This window comes from Natator depressus, chromosome 3, assembly GCF_965152275.1.
Source record: "Natator depressus isolate rNatDep1 chromosome 3, rNatDep2.hap1, whole genome shotgun sequence".
Classification (NCBI taxonomy): Eukaryota; Metazoa; Chordata; order Testudines; family Cheloniidae; genus Natator; species Natator depressus.
Genome location: NC_134236.1, coordinates 19,339,826 through 19,357,576, shown reverse-complemented (window position 1 = coordinate 19,357,576; position 17,751 = coordinate 19,339,826). Strand labels below are relative to the sequence as shown.

General features: G+C 43.3%; 1 protein-coding gene across 1 annotated transcript in view; it reads left to right on the top strand.

The window, feature by feature from the left end:
* Nucleotides 1-17,751, top strand: part of SPATS1 (spermatogenesis associated serine rich 1) — a 39,902-nt gene that overhangs the window by 4,337 nt on the left and 17,814 nt on the right. The window contains exons 2-5 of the mRNA XM_074947219.1: nt 4,112-4,185; nt 5,075-5,231; nt 5,317-5,432; nt 14,071-14,232. Of these exons, the coding sequence (XP_074803320.1) occupies nt 4,112-4,185; nt 5,075-5,231; nt 5,317-5,432; nt 14,071-14,232 (509 nt within the window). The remainder of the gene's footprint in view (nt 1-4,111; nt 4,186-5,074; nt 5,232-5,316; nt 5,433-14,070; nt 14,233-17,751) is intronic.

Here is a 17,751-nt window from a genome sequence, read left to right as displayed (position 1 = left end):
CATCAATGCCCTATACTAGTTTCCACTCACTGTTCAAATCTTACCAATATAAGGCCTGGTCTACACTAGAAAATTAGGTCGGCATAACTACATCATGCTTGTGTGAAAAAGCCACAACCCTGAGTGGCACTGTTAAGCCAATCTAGGTCCCCATGTAGACAGCACTACGTCAAATTGGTGAAAAGTTACCTTATGCGGGGGTCAGAATTCCGTGGGAAATATCTCACATATCGCCCTACAAAAGACAGGAATTTTGGACTAAGCTTCCAGATTCAATATTTCATCCACTGTATGTTAATACAGCTCTACAATTACACATCCTCCCTCTTTGAGACACACATACATTCGTTTTTATAGCCTGATAACACACAAGAAAGAAAGGAGGGGAAATGCTGTACATATTGCACACCCTAGTGGAAATTCTTCCAACTGGTGTTAAGTGCCAGGCTTTTGAGAGAGCTCACAGACACATTTTCAAGTGCCTTGTGCCCACAAATAGGGTCAGATTTTCAAAAGATCTCAGCACCCAACAGCTCTCATTGTGATGGTCTATACTGAACAAGACCTTAAAACATTGAGCCTAATCTTCCTTTCCATTTGTATCTGTGCACAGTGAATTGCAATTGGGTGCAAAGTGCTATCAAACCAAAACCAGAAGCATTTTACTCACTATGCATTGATGTAAATGACTACACAAGGTCCAGGAATACAGAGATCAGCCCATTGATGTCAATAGGGTTACTCCTCATTTACACCAGTGTAAGTGCAATCAGAATCTATGCTGTTATTTATAGCAGAAATGGACCCAACCCACAAAAATCTGATTTTGTTCAAATCTGAAGTCTCTGAAAGTTTGGCGTCATTTGGATCTGGGGTTTGATAATAAGGATCTATGAAACAGTGACAACAACGGTATCTTTAGGAGGATGATAATTGCTATTCTCTACTTTTCAGTGGAGACCTAAAATAAAACCACATTTTCTAGAAGATAAAGGTAATTTTATTTATAGAAAATATTTTCTGTAGTCCAGCAGCCAGAATACAATGGAGCTTATTTAAATGCAGCTCACTTAAGGGACATATTTATTAAAATAATACTTGTTTGGGGATGTCAAAAGATTAAGTACCATACCAAAACTAGGCCAGAATGAGTAAGTGTAAAATAGATACAATTATTTGGCCTGATTCTCCTCTCACACTGGTGAGTCTCAGGACCATTCATCAGGAGTAACCCAACCGAAGTCAATAGAGTTACACCAGAGTAATACTGGCGTCAGAAGGGAACCAGACCCATGATTATGTGTTAGTACAACACAAATTCAAACTGCCTTATAAACAGAGGACGGGATAACAAATCGTTAACAACTCTGTAGTGTGACTATTGTAAAAGGATAATACAGCTTATGGAAACTTTTAACTGGTGTCTTTTGCCTTTCAAACTTTGCTGTGTTGAGGGTATGTCTAAAATCTGAGTGTTTTACCAGGATAGGAATACCGGTACACGGGCAAAGTGCTGCTAGAGTGGATGCAACTAGAGCGGCAAAGCTGGGCTTTCTACAGTGAAATCACCCTACGAGAGGAACAACTTATATCGGCAGCAGTGTTGCCAGGATAGCTGCATCTACGTTATAGACTTCTGCCGGCACAGGCTCACTCATCTTCACGCCCCGACTGACGTGGCTATGCTGGCAGAAGCCTGTAGACACAGCCTGAGTGCTAGACATTTATTTATGGCTGTGTAACCCACACACCTCCTGGGTGTGGTGTTCTGTCCCCTCTAGTGGCACCAAGACCACTTAAAGAGAGAGTTAATGAGTCTGCTCTACAGCCTTAGCTAACAGGCAGTTGGCTTTTAGCTCATACGGTAGAGGCTCATGCACTAAGCTGCAGAGGCCCCAGGTTTGATCCCGCCCGCTGACGACCGGGGGTCTGTTGGCATTACAAGTGGGGTCTCTTAAATAGATATCTCCCTATTAGACACATAGGTTACATTCACACTATGCCTGTGTGTCTCATATAATACTTAGAGATGGGCAAATGTGTTTGCTTAATTTGAAACTTGTCTGAATGTTCCAGATTCCAGGATTCAACTCAAACTCTAACATGATTGCTTCATATTCCACTTAGGGGACACTTTGAGCAAAGAAGCAGGGAGGAGCCGGTGAGGAAAACAAATCTTGTGAAAAAAGGAACTGAGAGGGAAAGACAGTAAAAGCTGACTGGAAATAGAAATACAGTATATATGTTGCATACAGAGTACTCATTTGTCCTAGCCTGGCCTTCTTATGGTAGTAAAAATTCCCAACTCTTTAAAATGTGTCCTATCTTTCACATTTCTTTACAAACAGTAACTAATTCTGTCCCAGTCACTCTGTCAGATTCCAAGGCAGATAGCTTCCACCTTGGTACAAGGTTTGCCAGTCTGGCCAAGCCTTTGCTGTGTAGGAGTCACACCATGCAGACATGCTAATAATTTATCTTCCTCCCCACTGACTCTAAGCGCCTTGATTTAACGAGCTCCACAGTAACTTGGGACATAACCGTAGTGCCACCTATAGGGGAGAAGGAAGCGCTGCTGATTCTGGGTTCACAGTGGTTTTCAACCTGTGGTGCATGAACCCCTGGGGGTCCACAGTCTAAGATTAAGTCTAAGTCTAAGATTTCAGAAGGGGTCCGCCCTGCCATTTGAAATTTTTTTAGGGTCTGCAAATGGAAAAAGGCTGAAAACCACTGCACTACAATGCTTCCTCTTTTACAGGCAGCGCTGATGTCAGCTGAAAGAGTCAGCAGAGCTGGGGCTGTCTGGTGGCAGGTCAGGGGTGGCAAGTGGTTTGGGAGGAGGAGAAAGAAAAGACTAGGTGGGGAATCAGCCAATTCCAACTTACTTTCCCAGTGCCCAGGTTGGCATCTAGAGCACTGGTAATTTCAGATCAGCTTAAAAAAAATCCACTCATCCTCATCCACTTTAAAATGTGGGTGATGGAAGTGTTTCAGGCATGTGTGCCAGAGAGTATATTTGCAAGAGTCACCCATAAAACATCTGTTAGCTGCTCCTAAGCTTGGAAAAGTCTCTTTATTTGTCCACTAAGTGTTCTCTCCCCTGGCCCCAGCTGTCAGCTTCCTCTCTAAAACTGACCTACTTCTTCCAGGAATCCTTCCCAATCTGCTCTCCTCTCCAGTAATCCCCCATATCCTCTAATACAAGACCATGTCCGATCTTTTGTAATTTGTAAGCTGTTTGGGGCATGGGACGTGTCAATCTATGTTTGTACAGGAATCTGCAAATCTAAAACAATATAAGTGAACAACAACAGTACTTATTAACTATTAAATGAAATCAGGTGGATTCTTCTGGGTTTCAAATTAATAACAGTATCCTGAACTCTGCTGCCTTCCAGAGTTTAATTAGCCCAGGTTATGGTTGTTACTGAGTTAACCTTGTATGGTCCTTTTAATAGTAACCTGAAATGTGTTCTCCATCCTTTCACCCCTCTGCTCTGATTGGCTACTACAAATCCCTCTGCTCTGATTGGCTACTGCCCTCAGAACTTCCCAACTCCTCACACCAAACACAGACATGTCAGTTTCTTACCCCTCAGTTCCTTCTGTAACCCTGGCCCCCACCTTCTCAGTATCAGCCCCTGTCCTCGTCCATTGGCGAAGGCTCAAGCAGGGACACTGCTTAGCCAGGGAAGGGGCAGGTCAGGCAGTAGGGTTAAGTCATTCATTCATAAACTCATGACACTACATGGCACCTAGCACACCATGTGGGTCCCAGCCTCTTCCTGGGGGCAGGGTGGAAGGCAACGTGAACAGGCTCTGTCTCTGAGCCTGCAAATCCACCACCGCTGCGAGATTCCACAATAAACTGGTGTCTGGGGTAGGCATGGGGGAGAAGACTCATGAGATCACCCCCTTATTTAGGAGAGTTTGGTATCTCCCGTTTCCTGGACACCCAAGAAACAACACAATAAGCTGTTTCAGCTGGCATAATTAGCACTGAGTCTCTGCCCCCACTCCTCCCGCACATTGGTCTCTGGAGACCCCAAGACCCCAGAGTGACCTGGGTGTCACAGAGATGTGGTGGGAGCACCACACCCTCTGGGAATAGCACGCAGCTCACCACAGAGGGAGGTACCATGGAGAAACCAGAGGGCAGCTCTGTGTCACAAGGTGATGAGGATGGTAATGTTTAGGGAAGTAGGGAAAAAGGGGTATTTGGATTTGTCCTGTAGGGCAAAATCACATCACAGTGGTGTAGCCCCAGGATTATTATTTTATGTATCATTTTTATTGGTGGTAGCATCCAAAGGCCCCATTCAGGATCTAGACCGCATTGTCCTGGACACTGTACAAAGCACACGTGGTCCCTGCTCTGAGCAGCTCACAATTAATTTAAGAGAATGGAAGAACTGATGGGTTCTGAACTCAGGGTCTCCTTTACTAAACCAGTGGTTTCATGGTCTGCAGATTATGTCTAAGGGGTCTGCAAAAGACAACTGAAAATAAAGTTTCAGATCCCAGAAAAGGCATATTTCCACGAGGGGGCATTCTCTTACTTTGCCACTAGGTTGATGTCAGGATGTTGCAACATCAGAAATGGGATTTGATTCCCCTGCCTTGCGTAAACTTGGGATTGTTTTCAATCCAGGAAAGCACATAGGATAAACTTTTTAGAAACCAGACCTCGCAGCTGTCTAGGGGCTATAATTCTAGTTGCAATTACAGGTCTTGTTAAGAAGGACTTCAGAGGATGAAATCTTGATGAAAGAAAATACTCAAGGTTGCAGATATATTCTTGGGGTGGTAGAAGGTATTTTGGTGTATGTGAACAGCAAAAGCTTTCAGGGTCAGCTAGAAAACAATAGATTAACTATTAGGAAAAATTTAAAGACAGTGGGTCTGATTCTCCTCTCATTTACTGTAGTTTTACCCTGCTGTAATCCCATTGACAAAGTCAGAGGAACATCAGGCCAATTTTACTATGCAAACTCTACTGCCAAACAGGAAGTGAGTTTTGGAATTGTTGCAGCCTCTCTAAAAGTAGTGGTTAGAGATCAGATACGTATTACAGGGTCTCAAGTCAGCAACCCTGCCCACCTTCCTGAACTCAGCGGCCATGCAACGAAATTCAACGGACTTAATGAACGTCGCTGCGCAGCCCATGACAGTGCAAGTCAAGACAGTCTCATCCAACCTTCTATCCACTCTACAGAGCCTTCTTGTTCTATGTGCAAAATTAGCAGATCTTAATCATAATTGCTCCAGTGATTACTAGGAAATAGCTGATCTCTCATCTCTTTTATTTTTGATTAGCCAGGACCTTGACCTGAAGTCCAGGCTTCCCTTGTCATCTTCCTCTCAATGCGCTAATGCTCCACTACCTGAAATTAAATCAGCAACTGAAGCTCATCAGTTTATTACACCTCCTGGTAAGATCAGATTTCAGCAATCTCCCACACTTGAGTAAATTGTAAAGAATAACAGGAAAAGATAATTTACTTGCAGGGCAGAATGTATCTCGGCTCTGTTCAGGTGTTATTTCATACACAGACAGAGCCTACTGCTGATCTCACACCAGTTTTACCAGTCTGAATATAGTCAAAAATGAACTCATCTTCCTTCCAAACTCCTTGTCTCTTCGTCCCTGACAGTACCACCATCTTCCCAGTCACTCAGGCCTGTAACCTGGGTGTCATTTGTGGTGTTGCTTTCTCTGGACTTCAGGCTGTATCCAAATCATGTCATATTTTCCTTAAATGATTCAGCTTTTCTCTCTGCCTTAACCTGCCAAAGTGCTGCCCACAGGCTCATCAGCTCATGCCTTGTCTACTGCAACCTCCTCTTTTGGGCGTAAGTACTGCAACCTTGTACCACTTAGTCAACATCATCTTCCTAACTCATTGCTTCAGTCACGTCGCTCTCTCCTTTGAGTGCTTCCACTGACTCCCCCATTTGCACCACATGAGAAACAAACTCTGGTTCTTCCCTTGCCAGTTACGATGAATTATTATTGATTGTACAGACAAGCAAGAAAACATGAGGTAGGATTTTCAAAAGCACTTAAGAGACTTAGGAAAAAGGCAAAGCTCCTAAATCACGTAGGCTCATTTGAAAATCCCACCCAAATCCCTGAATCCAGAAAGTTGAGGCCAAAATCTGGATGGCTAAAAATAGACATCTAGCAGGTCAAAATGAGGGATAGGAAGGAAAGGAGACAGCAGTAGAATAAGGTGCAGGAATCGAGCATCCTTGTAGCAAGGTCCAATGATTCATTTTGTTTCTGTGATAATCTTATTTGTAAGTTACATATTTCAGGAGAGGGGTTTGTTTATTTTTGGTTGGTATAATCAGATGCAAGACAGTGAGCAAATTATAGTGACACAGGAGTGCTATTATACTTAAGGTTGTGTCACAGCTTCTGTTTAAAGGTTCATAGACTATTAGGGTTGGAAGAGACCTCAGGAGGTCATCTAGTAGAACCCCCTGCTCAAAGCAGGACCAACCCCAACTAAATCATCCCAGCCAGGGCTTTGTCAAACTAGGCCTTAAAAACCCCTAAGGATGGAGATTCCACCACCTCCCTAGGTAACCCATTCCAGTGCTTCACCACCCTCCTAGTGAAATAGTTTTTCCTAATATCCAACCTAGACCTCCCCCACTGCAACTTAAGACCACTGCTCCTTGTTCTGTCATCTGCCACCACTGAACAGCCAAGCTCCATCCTCTTTGGAACCCGCCTTAAGGTAGTTCAAGGCTGCTATCAAATCCCCCCTCACTGTAATCCCCTAGGTCCTTGTCTGCAGAATTGCTGCTTAGCCATTCGGTCCCCAGCCTGTAGTGGTGCATGGGATTCTTCCATCCGAAGTGCAGGACTCTGCACTTGTCCTTGTTTAACCTCATCAGATTTCTTTTGGCCGAATCCTCCAATTTGTCTAGGTCACTCTGGACCCTATCCCTACCCTCCAGCATATCTACCTCTCCCCCCAGCTTAGTGTTATCTGCAAACTGGCTGAGGTGCAATCCATCCCATCCCAGCACTCCTCTTGATACCAGCTGCCAATTAGACATTGAGCCGTTGATCACTACCCGTTGAGCCCGACAATCTAGCCAGCTTTCTATCCACCTTATAGTCCAGATAGTCCATCCAATCCATACTTTTTTAACTTGCTGGCAAGAATACTGTGGGAGACCATGTCAAAAGCTTTGCTAAAGTCAAGATATATCATGTACACCACTTTCCCCATATCCACAGAGCCAGTTATCTCATCATAGAAGGCAATCAGGTTAGTCAGGCTGACAGGCTGGCAATCAGGTTGACAATTCAAAGTCCCTTAAAATCGACACACTTACTGGATTCCTTTGAAAATTGGTGTGCCTTAGGAGGGTGCAGAGTAGGGTTTGTGACCCAAATTTGGGATAAAAAATATAGTTATTTTTCAAAAAGTCTCTAGGATGTTTTGTGACATTGCACTCCATATGCTTTATGGAAGTATGCTTATGAATATGACATAACTGGAATATGCTTTATGCTAAATACTCTTGTATGGTGTCATTAAAAGCTTGTAATATACTAAGTGTGTTCATCCTACTTGTTTGCATGTATTATTTCTATATCTGGAGTTAGGAGAATAAGCTATAAACTTGTATCACGATGCAAACATATTAAGTGGAGGCCATTAAGAGTGCTCCAGAAACAATCAGTTGTAAATGGCCCGAGTTACTTGAAAGCCTTCCTGTGTACGTGTGGGCCAGCCCATGGGGAATGGAGAAACTAGGGGTCTTACAGTGACATTGATCATGTCACCTGATAATGAAATCCATCTTAAGTCTGGTACTTTTCCCTTTAGAAGGAGGGGTGGGAATCCAGAGAGACAAAATATTCCCGCCTTCTGCCCAAGCCATAAAAAAGGGGTGGAGCAGGACAAAAGGGGCTGCCAGTCATGAGAAAACCCCTGTTTACCACCTGAGATGTCTGCTGGATCTAACAAAGACTGTACCAGGGGCAAGGATTGGGCCCAGACTAGGAAGGAGTCTAGTCTGTGAAAGAAGCTTATTGGAACATCTTTGAGGGTGAGATATTACCTGTAATCAGTTTCTTAATGTATTAGGTTTAGACTTGCATGTTTTGTTTTATTTTGCTGTGTGACTTACGTTGTTCTGGCTGTTATTACTTGAAACCACTTAAATCCTACTTTTTATACTTAATAAAATCACTTTTGTTTATTAATAAACCCAGAGTAAGTGGTTAATACCTGGGGGAGCAAACAGCTGTGCACGTCTCTCTATCCGTGATACAGAGGGTGAACAATTTACAAATTTACCCTGTATAAGCTTTATACAGAGTAAAACGGATTTAATTTGAGTTTGGATCCCATTGGGAGCTGGGTGTCTGGGTGCTGGAGACAGGTAACCTGCTGATCTGTTTTGTTTGTGTTTTATTTTTGCTCAGAGCTAGAGATGCTTCCATTGCTTTGAAATCTGGATTGCCTCAGAGAGGCGTGGGGTAGCATGAGTGACCCAGATTTGGGTTACACACCTGGCCAAAAAAGCTGGTTTCCTTGTGCTGCCCTGTATTGTTAAACTGAGAGGTACTAATGATTGAAGGAATCGCAGACCGCATTGAGATCGATGGCTGTGAATTCACCCTTCAATTAACAAAACTAAGGATAAGTTAATGACAAGACCCCACCTAAAACCAAAAAAGATTTGGCCTGGGTGGCTGGAGGTTGCAACAATTTGTGAATCATAGTTGGCAATTGTATACTGGGGGGAATGTAAACAAAATATTTGGGGAAAATATTAGACATGTGAATGCTTCCATGGATGGGAGGAGTATTAGCGGGTGAAGGAATGAGAGAGTAGGGGGAGAGGGTTTGGGGCTGTGGTAAGGGAAGGGGGCTTATAGGAAGGGGGATTAATGGGGATGGGTTGTAGGGGTGAGGAGAAAGGTTGGGGGCTCAGGTGAGGGTGCTAAGGGTAGTGGAGGGGTGGAATACTGGGAAGGGAGGCGTGGGGATAAGTGGCAGGGGACTGGGGAAGAATAGGGGTAAGGGTAACTGCCCCACATGCTCCCCTCCTGTCTGTGCCCATATCTGCGGGCTCTTACATTTCTATGGGTGACTGAGTCCCTTCCCTACCCCACTCATCTGAGCCAGGATATGGGAGTCCTTAGCCCACTGCGGGTGTCTCTATTATAATAGAACATGTTTTTATTTTGTGGAGAGGTTTACTGTGAACACAGAATCATAGACTTTAAGGTCAGACTAGACCATTATAATCATCTAGTCTGACCTCCTGCACAACGCAGGCCACAGAATCTCACCCCACCCACTCCTGTAATAAACCCCTGACCTATGTCTGAGCTATTGAAGTACTCAAATCGTGGTTTAAAGACTTCAAGGTGCAGAGAATCCTCCAGCAAGTGACCTGTGCCCCACACTGCAGAGGAAGGCGAAAACCCCCCAGGGCCTCTGCCAATCTGCCCTGGAGGAAAATTCCTTCCCGACCCCAAATATGGCGATCAGCTAAACCCTTAGCATGTGGGCAAGACTCACCAGCCAGACACCCAGGAAAGAACTCTCTGTAGTCACTCAGATCCCACCCTATCTAGCGTCCCATCACAGGCCATTGGGCATATTTACCGCTAATAGTCAAAGATCAATTAATTGCCAAAATTAGGCTATCCCATCATACCATCCCCTCCATAAACTTATCAAGCTTAGTCTTGAAGCCAGATATGTCTTTTGCCTCCACTGCTCCCCTTAGAAGGCTGTTCCAGAACTTCACTCCTCTGATGGTTAGAAACCTTCACCTAATTTCAAGTCTAAACTTCCTGTTGGCCAGTTTATATCCATTTGTTCTTGTGTCCACATTGGTACTGAGCTTAAATAATTCCTCTCCCTCCCTGGTATTTATCCCTCCTATATATTTAGAGAGAGCAATCATATCTCCCCTCAGTCTTCTTTTGGTCAGGCTAAACCAAAACCACAGCAGAGTAGGCAGCAGTTGGTCTAACCAAAATTTTGTTATATTAGGTGGGAGTGGGGGGGATCTTTTTTTTCCTCTTTGTCCTTTAATAGTATTAGATGGAATCCTCTGAGTGAGAGTGAATGGGTTGTAAAGAAGGTGAAGAGCTTGTACATTTCAGCAATGATGAGGTAGGCAGTGTAAAGGTACATATGTTAATGGGACGTATTGGAGCATTCCTGTAAGAGGGCAGAGTTAAGGTTGCATGGGCAACCTTTATGTGAATTTCCTGGTTTCAGAAGTTAGAATTTTGCTCAACTCAATATTCTACAAGGGATGACATACCACCAAGCAACCTTAACTCTGCATTAATGTGGTTTTTTTGCCACTGAATAGCACGAAAGTGCCTGAAAGCTAACTGAAAGAAGGGAGCTTTGAGGAGGAGTTTGAAGAAAGTGAGAGACATTTCAAGACACAGGAGAGGAAAGCAGAGGATTCAGCATGGGATTATGAGATTAGTTGTTTATGCTGCTAGTCTGAACAGTGGCAGAGCTGAAAGTCAGATGGGAATGACTGCTTAGGCCATTTAATATTTGGTGAGTTGCTATAATAGCTTATGAAGCTAACTTTAAGAGGCTAACATGTAAAGTCAATTCATATTTATCCAGATCCCTCTTAATATTAACCTTCCATTCTCTGAAATTGGGTTGGGAGAACAGTGGTGCATAATTTACATGGAAACATGGTAACTGCTGTATGAGATCAGATCTGTGGTCAGGACTGTCCCTAAACCAAATGGTGCCCCAGACAAGGAGTGTCTTCAGCCCCCCGCCACTCCTCCATTTGTTAAACTGTTGAATACCTTATTTTTTTATTGTATTGGTAGCCCATTTCAGGACTTTGATACACAATTTGCATGAATGATTTATCCCTGTCACATAAAATGATAAATTTGCACGCTAGAATCTGTAAATCTGTATTTATTCATGCCATATATGAGCAAATAAAAAAAATCATTTCCTCTAGGCTTATAGAAAGTTTTTAATTTTAAGAATATCTGAAATGTATTAAGATCAAGAAATGAACTGTGCACCTATGTTGGGTGGACCAGTATTAAATAGCGTTACAATAGGTACAGCCTTATGTTAACTCTAGTCCTTTAGTTCAGAAGGTCACTTTACTTGCCTTTGCCCTCGCGAACTGAAGCACAGCATCAGAGAGATGCAAAGACTTTTCAAGCAATAAAATAGCAAGTGCTGTCAGTCTCTCATCAGCCATTGTCGATTTGAGACACATTTTAATGAGCCCGAGCTTCAAAAAGCTGTGCTCACCACTCGCAACTGTGGCCTGCAGCGTGATCAGAATCCTCAAAGCTACCCACACATTAGGAAAAGTGTCCTTCAGCTCTGCCTCATGAATGAATTGGAGAACTTGGAGTGGAGAGTACTTCTTGTGTGGCAAAATGGACACTCGAGCAGTGTCAATGAGCGAGTAAAAAAACTCCCCCTTGAATTTTCCTTCTGAGCTTCCCATCACCTCATCTCCGCTTTCATAACCAAACTGTCTCTTCTTCCAATTAATTTGAGTTTCCTTAAAGACAGGCTCAACTCCTAAGTTTTCCACCATTTTTTTGGCAACAGTGTTGGCATCTTCAAATCCATTGTCTCTGTAGGCCACAACAAAATCAAGGCAGCTTCGCATCAAAGTAACAGCAGTCGTGATGTCCATTGATTGACAGTGTAATGCCTTACTTACAAAGTTACTTGGAACAGGATATCGTGCCAATTGAGATTAGAAATCTGAAGTCAGTTATCTGGTTTGCCAGACTTTGTGCCTAGTGTTGGCTTCTGGCCTCGGCTTTACTTGACTGCACCAGTAAACCTCAGTTACTTGGTACCTCACTGGCCTTACACTGTCAATGCGGCTCTCCCAGCAAGTGTCCCTTAGTGGCTTCAAGGTCAAATTTGTAACATTGTCCGTGATGATCTTTCACCTGATATTGATGCTGAAAACAGAACATATATCCTTTGCAGTTCTCCAAGGAGAGATACTGAATCTAAAGAAGATGATGCTGCATCTGACACAACCAGGTTGAGGGAATGGCAGTCACGAGGCACGAAGAAAGCTCTTGGATTCAGCACAAGGATCCTTGCCTGGATGCCACTGTTTTTTCCCTTCATGTTCACACTGTTGTCGTAGCCTTGGCCACGGCAGTCCTGAAGCTTTATTTTATTCTCATACAAAGCGTTCATAAACAGTTCTGTTAGGCCTTATCCAGTAGTGTCGTCCACAGACTAGAAGCAGATAAAGTGTTCCTTTACTTTACAGCCATCCTCATCGTCAAAAAATCTTATTATAAATTACATCTTTTCACTGTGACTAATTTTGGGAGTGCAGTCCATTATTACAGCATAGTACTTCTCTTTGCCAAGCCACATCAATGCATTAGCAAGCATCTTCCTTGCCGTCAGATCGATCAATTTGTTTTGAATTGTTTTGCTGCAGCAATGGTCGATAGCTTCTTTACAAGCTACTCAACATACATAATCATGCATGACATTTTCGTATTTCCCAAGGAGCTCTACCAAACCGAGGAAATTACTGTTATGTTCAGTGAACAACTTATCTGATGAACCCTGGAAAGCCGAATTAGTCTTTGAAAGGAAGGGGGTAATTGAGATCAGACACTTGAGCACATTCCTCCAGTGCTGGGTTTCTACATTAATAACGCACTTGTTTTCTACATCTTTGCATTTATTCAGCTTGAGCCTGGACTTGACCTCCATCCATTTGGAGGCCATGAAGTAGTCGGGTGACTTTTCATGTTGCTTGAGGGCATCAGCCAAGTAATGCCAGTCATTGTACCTGGAAAGAGCAAGCAATGATTTGGCATTCTTGTCAAATATTTTGCAACAAGAACAGAACACTTTGTCAGTTGATTTCGAGTAAACTAGTCAATGCCGATTCATTTTCTCACCATTCTCAAGCATTCTTTCGTAGTGTTACTTTGAGAAGTGTCGCTTATGTTAATTTATTGGAAATTTCATCTCCTTGATTTTGCCTGTCCCATTCAAAATTGTACGATCAATATCAGCAGAGTTTAGGAAACAGTATTTCTTTTATATAGTTGTAAAGATAGGGGTTCGATAGATATCTCTGGCATCTCATTAAATATGTCCATTATTAGTTGCTACTTACACTCTTCAAGTCTTAAAACACATGGCCACTTTCATAATTACACAATAAAACAAAGTTCACAATATCACAGTTGGGCTCTCACTTCACTTCAGTCTGTTCTTATATCTCACTGACTGACTGGCGATGCCCCACCCCTTATACACTCGCAAGGGCATGGCTGACAACATTCTAGGATGTTTGAGGAAAATGTAATTCTCAGAAAGTCTGGAAGGTTCCATGAGATTCTACAAAAGTCCAGAACATTCTAGGAGCTTAGTGAAAAATGAATCCACATATGGAGTACCTGAAACATTTTACTTCAAAACATTCTATTTCCCTTTTTGTCGCTAACAACAAAAACAGCACCCCAAGCCTGGCACCCCCCAAGCCTTGTACCCCAGGTAGTCACCTGGGTTGCCTGCCTCTAAATTTGGCACTTTCTGTGGTCCATCTAATCCAGAGTCTGACAGTGGCCAGCAGCAGATGCTCCAAAGGAAGGTTTAAAATCCCAATAATGCACAATTGTGCAATTAGATGCATATTGGGAAATGTCTTCTTAAGCGTAGACAGTTATTATTTTGTTTGTAATCTTAGACATGATATGTGTTGATATCCCTTACACATTTTATCATAACTATTATTATTGATCTATATATTACAGCAAAGCCTAGGGACCAACCAAGATCATGGCCCCATTGTGCGAGGCACTGTATAAAGACAGAATAGTAGAGAGCCCCGCCCTGAGGAGTTTACACTCTAAATACACAGAATAGACAAAGACATACAGGCAGAGCAATCAATGTAACTAGCTAATGTAACTGTGCATGTTGTTCATATTATTAAAGGGAATAGCTAACAAAATAATTCAATAAATAAGCAATGTTTAAGGTGGACTATTCCCCAAGTGTTTCACATTTCTTCCAGAAAACAAGAGGGACCCAGACTTAGAATGGACTTTTTATCCAAGATCTGGTCTTCACACATATCATGTTGGGAAGCGATGCATCTTCAATGGTCTCTTCCTCCGAAACAAAACCTCTGCATCAGAAAGGATGTTAGAAAAGTGTCTGGGAAGAAAAAAACATGGTACGATCTCTAAAACTATTGCTAACTCCAGAACATCCTAACAGACTTTGGGGCAACATTCATGCATTGCACTAGAAGCCTGGAAACTCAGGTTCAATACACAACCTATGTTGGTTTGTTGGGGCATGATAAGTGGATGTCTAAGAACATAGATGAGCATCATTATCAAGATTGGAATGATGAGAGAAATTAAGTAACCAGTAACTGAGAAACAAGAACTATATGGCTGAAACAGCAGGATTCAGATAGACTAGCTAATGTCCGTTTCCCCAGGACATACAATGCAATGTTCAAGCAGGCCAATATTTAAAAATCTTTCAGAGGTGCTCAGCAGCTATGGTTGTGAGTACTCAGCGTCTTTGCAAACCTGACCATGTACCTGTCTAAATGTGGATTGGGATGCAATGCTGTAGACATTCAAGTTAAGATTTTCAAAAGTGACTAGTAATTTGGAGTGCCCCAATGTTGTGATTTGCAGAGGGCAGGCAGAGAGCATTTTCTGAAGAAAAATCAGTCTCCTTTAAGGTGTTTTGGGTTGGGCACTCACAAATGGAGGAACCACAAATTGTTAGTCACTTTTGAAAATCTTGGGCCATATCTTAAAACAGGGGTGGGCAAACTTTTTGGCCTGAGTGCCATATTGGCGTTGTGAAACTCTATGGAAGGCCGGGTAGGGAAGGCCATGCCTCCCCAAATGGCTTGGCCCCCACCCCCCCCACTTCCCACCCTCTGACTGCCCCCCTCAGAACCCCTAACCCATCCAACCCCCCCTGCTCCTTGTCCCCTGACTGCCCCCTCCCGAGACCCCCCAACCCTAACCACCCCCCTGGGATCTCACCCCCTATCCAACCCCCCCTGCTGCCTGTCCCCTGACTTCCTCAACCCCTATCCACACCCCCGACCCCTGACAGGACCCCCGGGACTCCCATGCCTATCCAACCCCCCCTGTTCCCCATCCTCTGACTGCCCCCTGGAACTCCCTGCCCCTTATCCAACCCCCCCCCCGGCTGCCCGCCCCCTTACCATGCCGCTCAGAGCGGCAGGAGCTCGCAGCCCCACCGCCCGGCCGGAGCCAGCCACGTTGCCCGCCTTGTACATTTCAGCAATGATGAGTCAGCAATGATGAAAGTCAGATGGGAGTGGCGGGCCAGAGCGCTGGCGGTGTGCCGAGGCTGCGGGGGAGGGGAAATAGTGGGGGAGGGGCAGGGGGCTAGCCTCCCCGGCGGGGAGCTCAGGGGCCAGGCAGGATGGTCCCATGGGCCGGATGTGGCCCAGGGACCGTAGTTTGCCCACCTCTGTCTTAAAATCATGATCATACCCTCTAGCTTTCCTTTTCTCATGTTCAATTCCTGAATCTTACAGGAAAATACTGTATGTATACATAGAGAGCGAGAGAGTGAGAGCACCAATCTATTGTCTGGATTGATATGTACTGCATCATTTTTGAGAATTAACTCCCTCCCCCAAGTTTAGATCAGTTTATACAGTATATAGATGCATTTTTACCTTCTTCATCTATTTGATTAAAATCAACAGTAGCTAAAGATTTAGAAATCCATGCATTGTTATTTGTTAAGAGTGAATCATATTGAAATTTATGGAAAGACACTGTTGACTTTAGCCAATGTGTATGTTTCATAGTCAGCCCAGAGAAGTGTTATATATCCAAATGACTCAGATCAGGAATTAGTAATGCTGTATATTTTACATAATTAAATGTGACAATATCATTTGATATGGACCATTAAACTTATATTTGTGAACAGTAGTGGAACTAACAGTGTAGACATTGTACCATTTTGAAATCTGTTTTCAGTGAGGGTACTAACATAACAAGATAGCCTAAAATCTTGGAGCACTGTTCTTTAGCCAACCCAATTGTTGATGAGTCAACCAGTCATTATGTCTGAGCATCCTGTTTCTAATCTGCCCATGTCTTAAAAAGATTAATTACAAAGGCTGGAACTAAATTAAAGGTACACTTTCAACTGCATTTTAGTTCTATCTCCTTCTCAGGAAATACCATTTATAGCCACAGATAAGTTTTGCTTGGAAGACACTAAGGAGCTATGGGACAATTCCTGAGCTTCTTACTTATTCGTTATGGAAGTAAAGCTCCAACTGAAGTCAATAACGGTTTGTCTGAGTATGGACACCAAGACCGGTCCTCATAAGAACAAGGGAAGATCTAAGCTGCCACTAATCTCAGTCTGTTTTTTTTTTCTGCCACTATAACAGGGAGGTTCTCTCCAGCTGGAACTCTGAGCAAGTTGCTATAAGAATAGTAATGCTTTGTATAACACCAGTGGTCCGAGAATCTCAGAGTACTTTATAGACATTAATTAATTACCACAATATACCTATGATATAGGCAAGCATTATTAGATAGCTAATGGAAGCACAACGTGCTTACGGGCCAGTTCCTTGGCTAGGGTAACACAGCATAGATCCACTGAAGTCACTGGAGCTATGTGGATTTACCCCAGCTGAGGATCTGGCCCATCATGACACAACAGCAGCAAGTCAATGGCATAGTCAGGAATAGAATTTAAACGCCGGCGTAACTCCACTGAATGGTGCCTATTGAAATCAATGGAGCTACGCTGGCATAAAACTGGAGCAATGTAGTGGTGAATCAAACCCCTGGAGTTCTGATTCCCAATCCGCTGCTCTAGTTACTGTTTGCCCTGCATTCCTGTGTGAAAGAATTTGTGAAGCACTACCTTGATTAAGAGATGAGCTGCAGTCAGTGGTGAATGAAGGCCATAGAGTTGCCTAGAAGATATTATGTACAAGGTTGCACAACTTCCATAATCATTATCTTTAAAAGATATGCTGCACCTCTCACTCTAATCTCATATTTTTGAACTTCTCCAAAATTCAGTGGTTAGGAAACTGAAATATACTCACATTTGTGGAAGTGATCCGTCCACAGTAGGATTGAGACACACGAATGCACCATAGAAGCTTGCACTTCCACTGTTTATCTCTTGGGTTTTCAGTCCAGCATCTTTCACAAATACTAAGGGACAATTCTGCCCCTGCCTCATCCAGCATCCTTGCCCAAGGTGTTGAGACATATACAGACCAGGCTGGGTAGCCTTCGGAAACATCTGCTGTTCCCTGTGACTATAAAGGTGATAGTGTTGGACGCAGACTCAGGAGGCCTGGGTTCTGTTCCAGACTCTACACCTGCCCTGGTGGGTGACCTTAGCCAAGTCACTTCAACTCTGTGCCGCAATTACCCCATCTGTAAAATGGGGATGATGATGATGCTTACCTCTTCTATAAAGCACGGTTAGAGCTATGGTTAAACACTGATTTATATAGCAAGGCATTAATTATTATTAAGTGCTTCATAATAAATCCTGATTCTGATCTAAATTATAGATGGGCGTCTTGTATCCCTGCTAAGGGTACAACAGGAGAATGGCAGAAAATTATGTTGCAAAACTTTCAGGGACCATCAATCTTTTTGGGTCAATTTAGAGCAAAAATCAAGTTTTTTTCCCAGCAAAT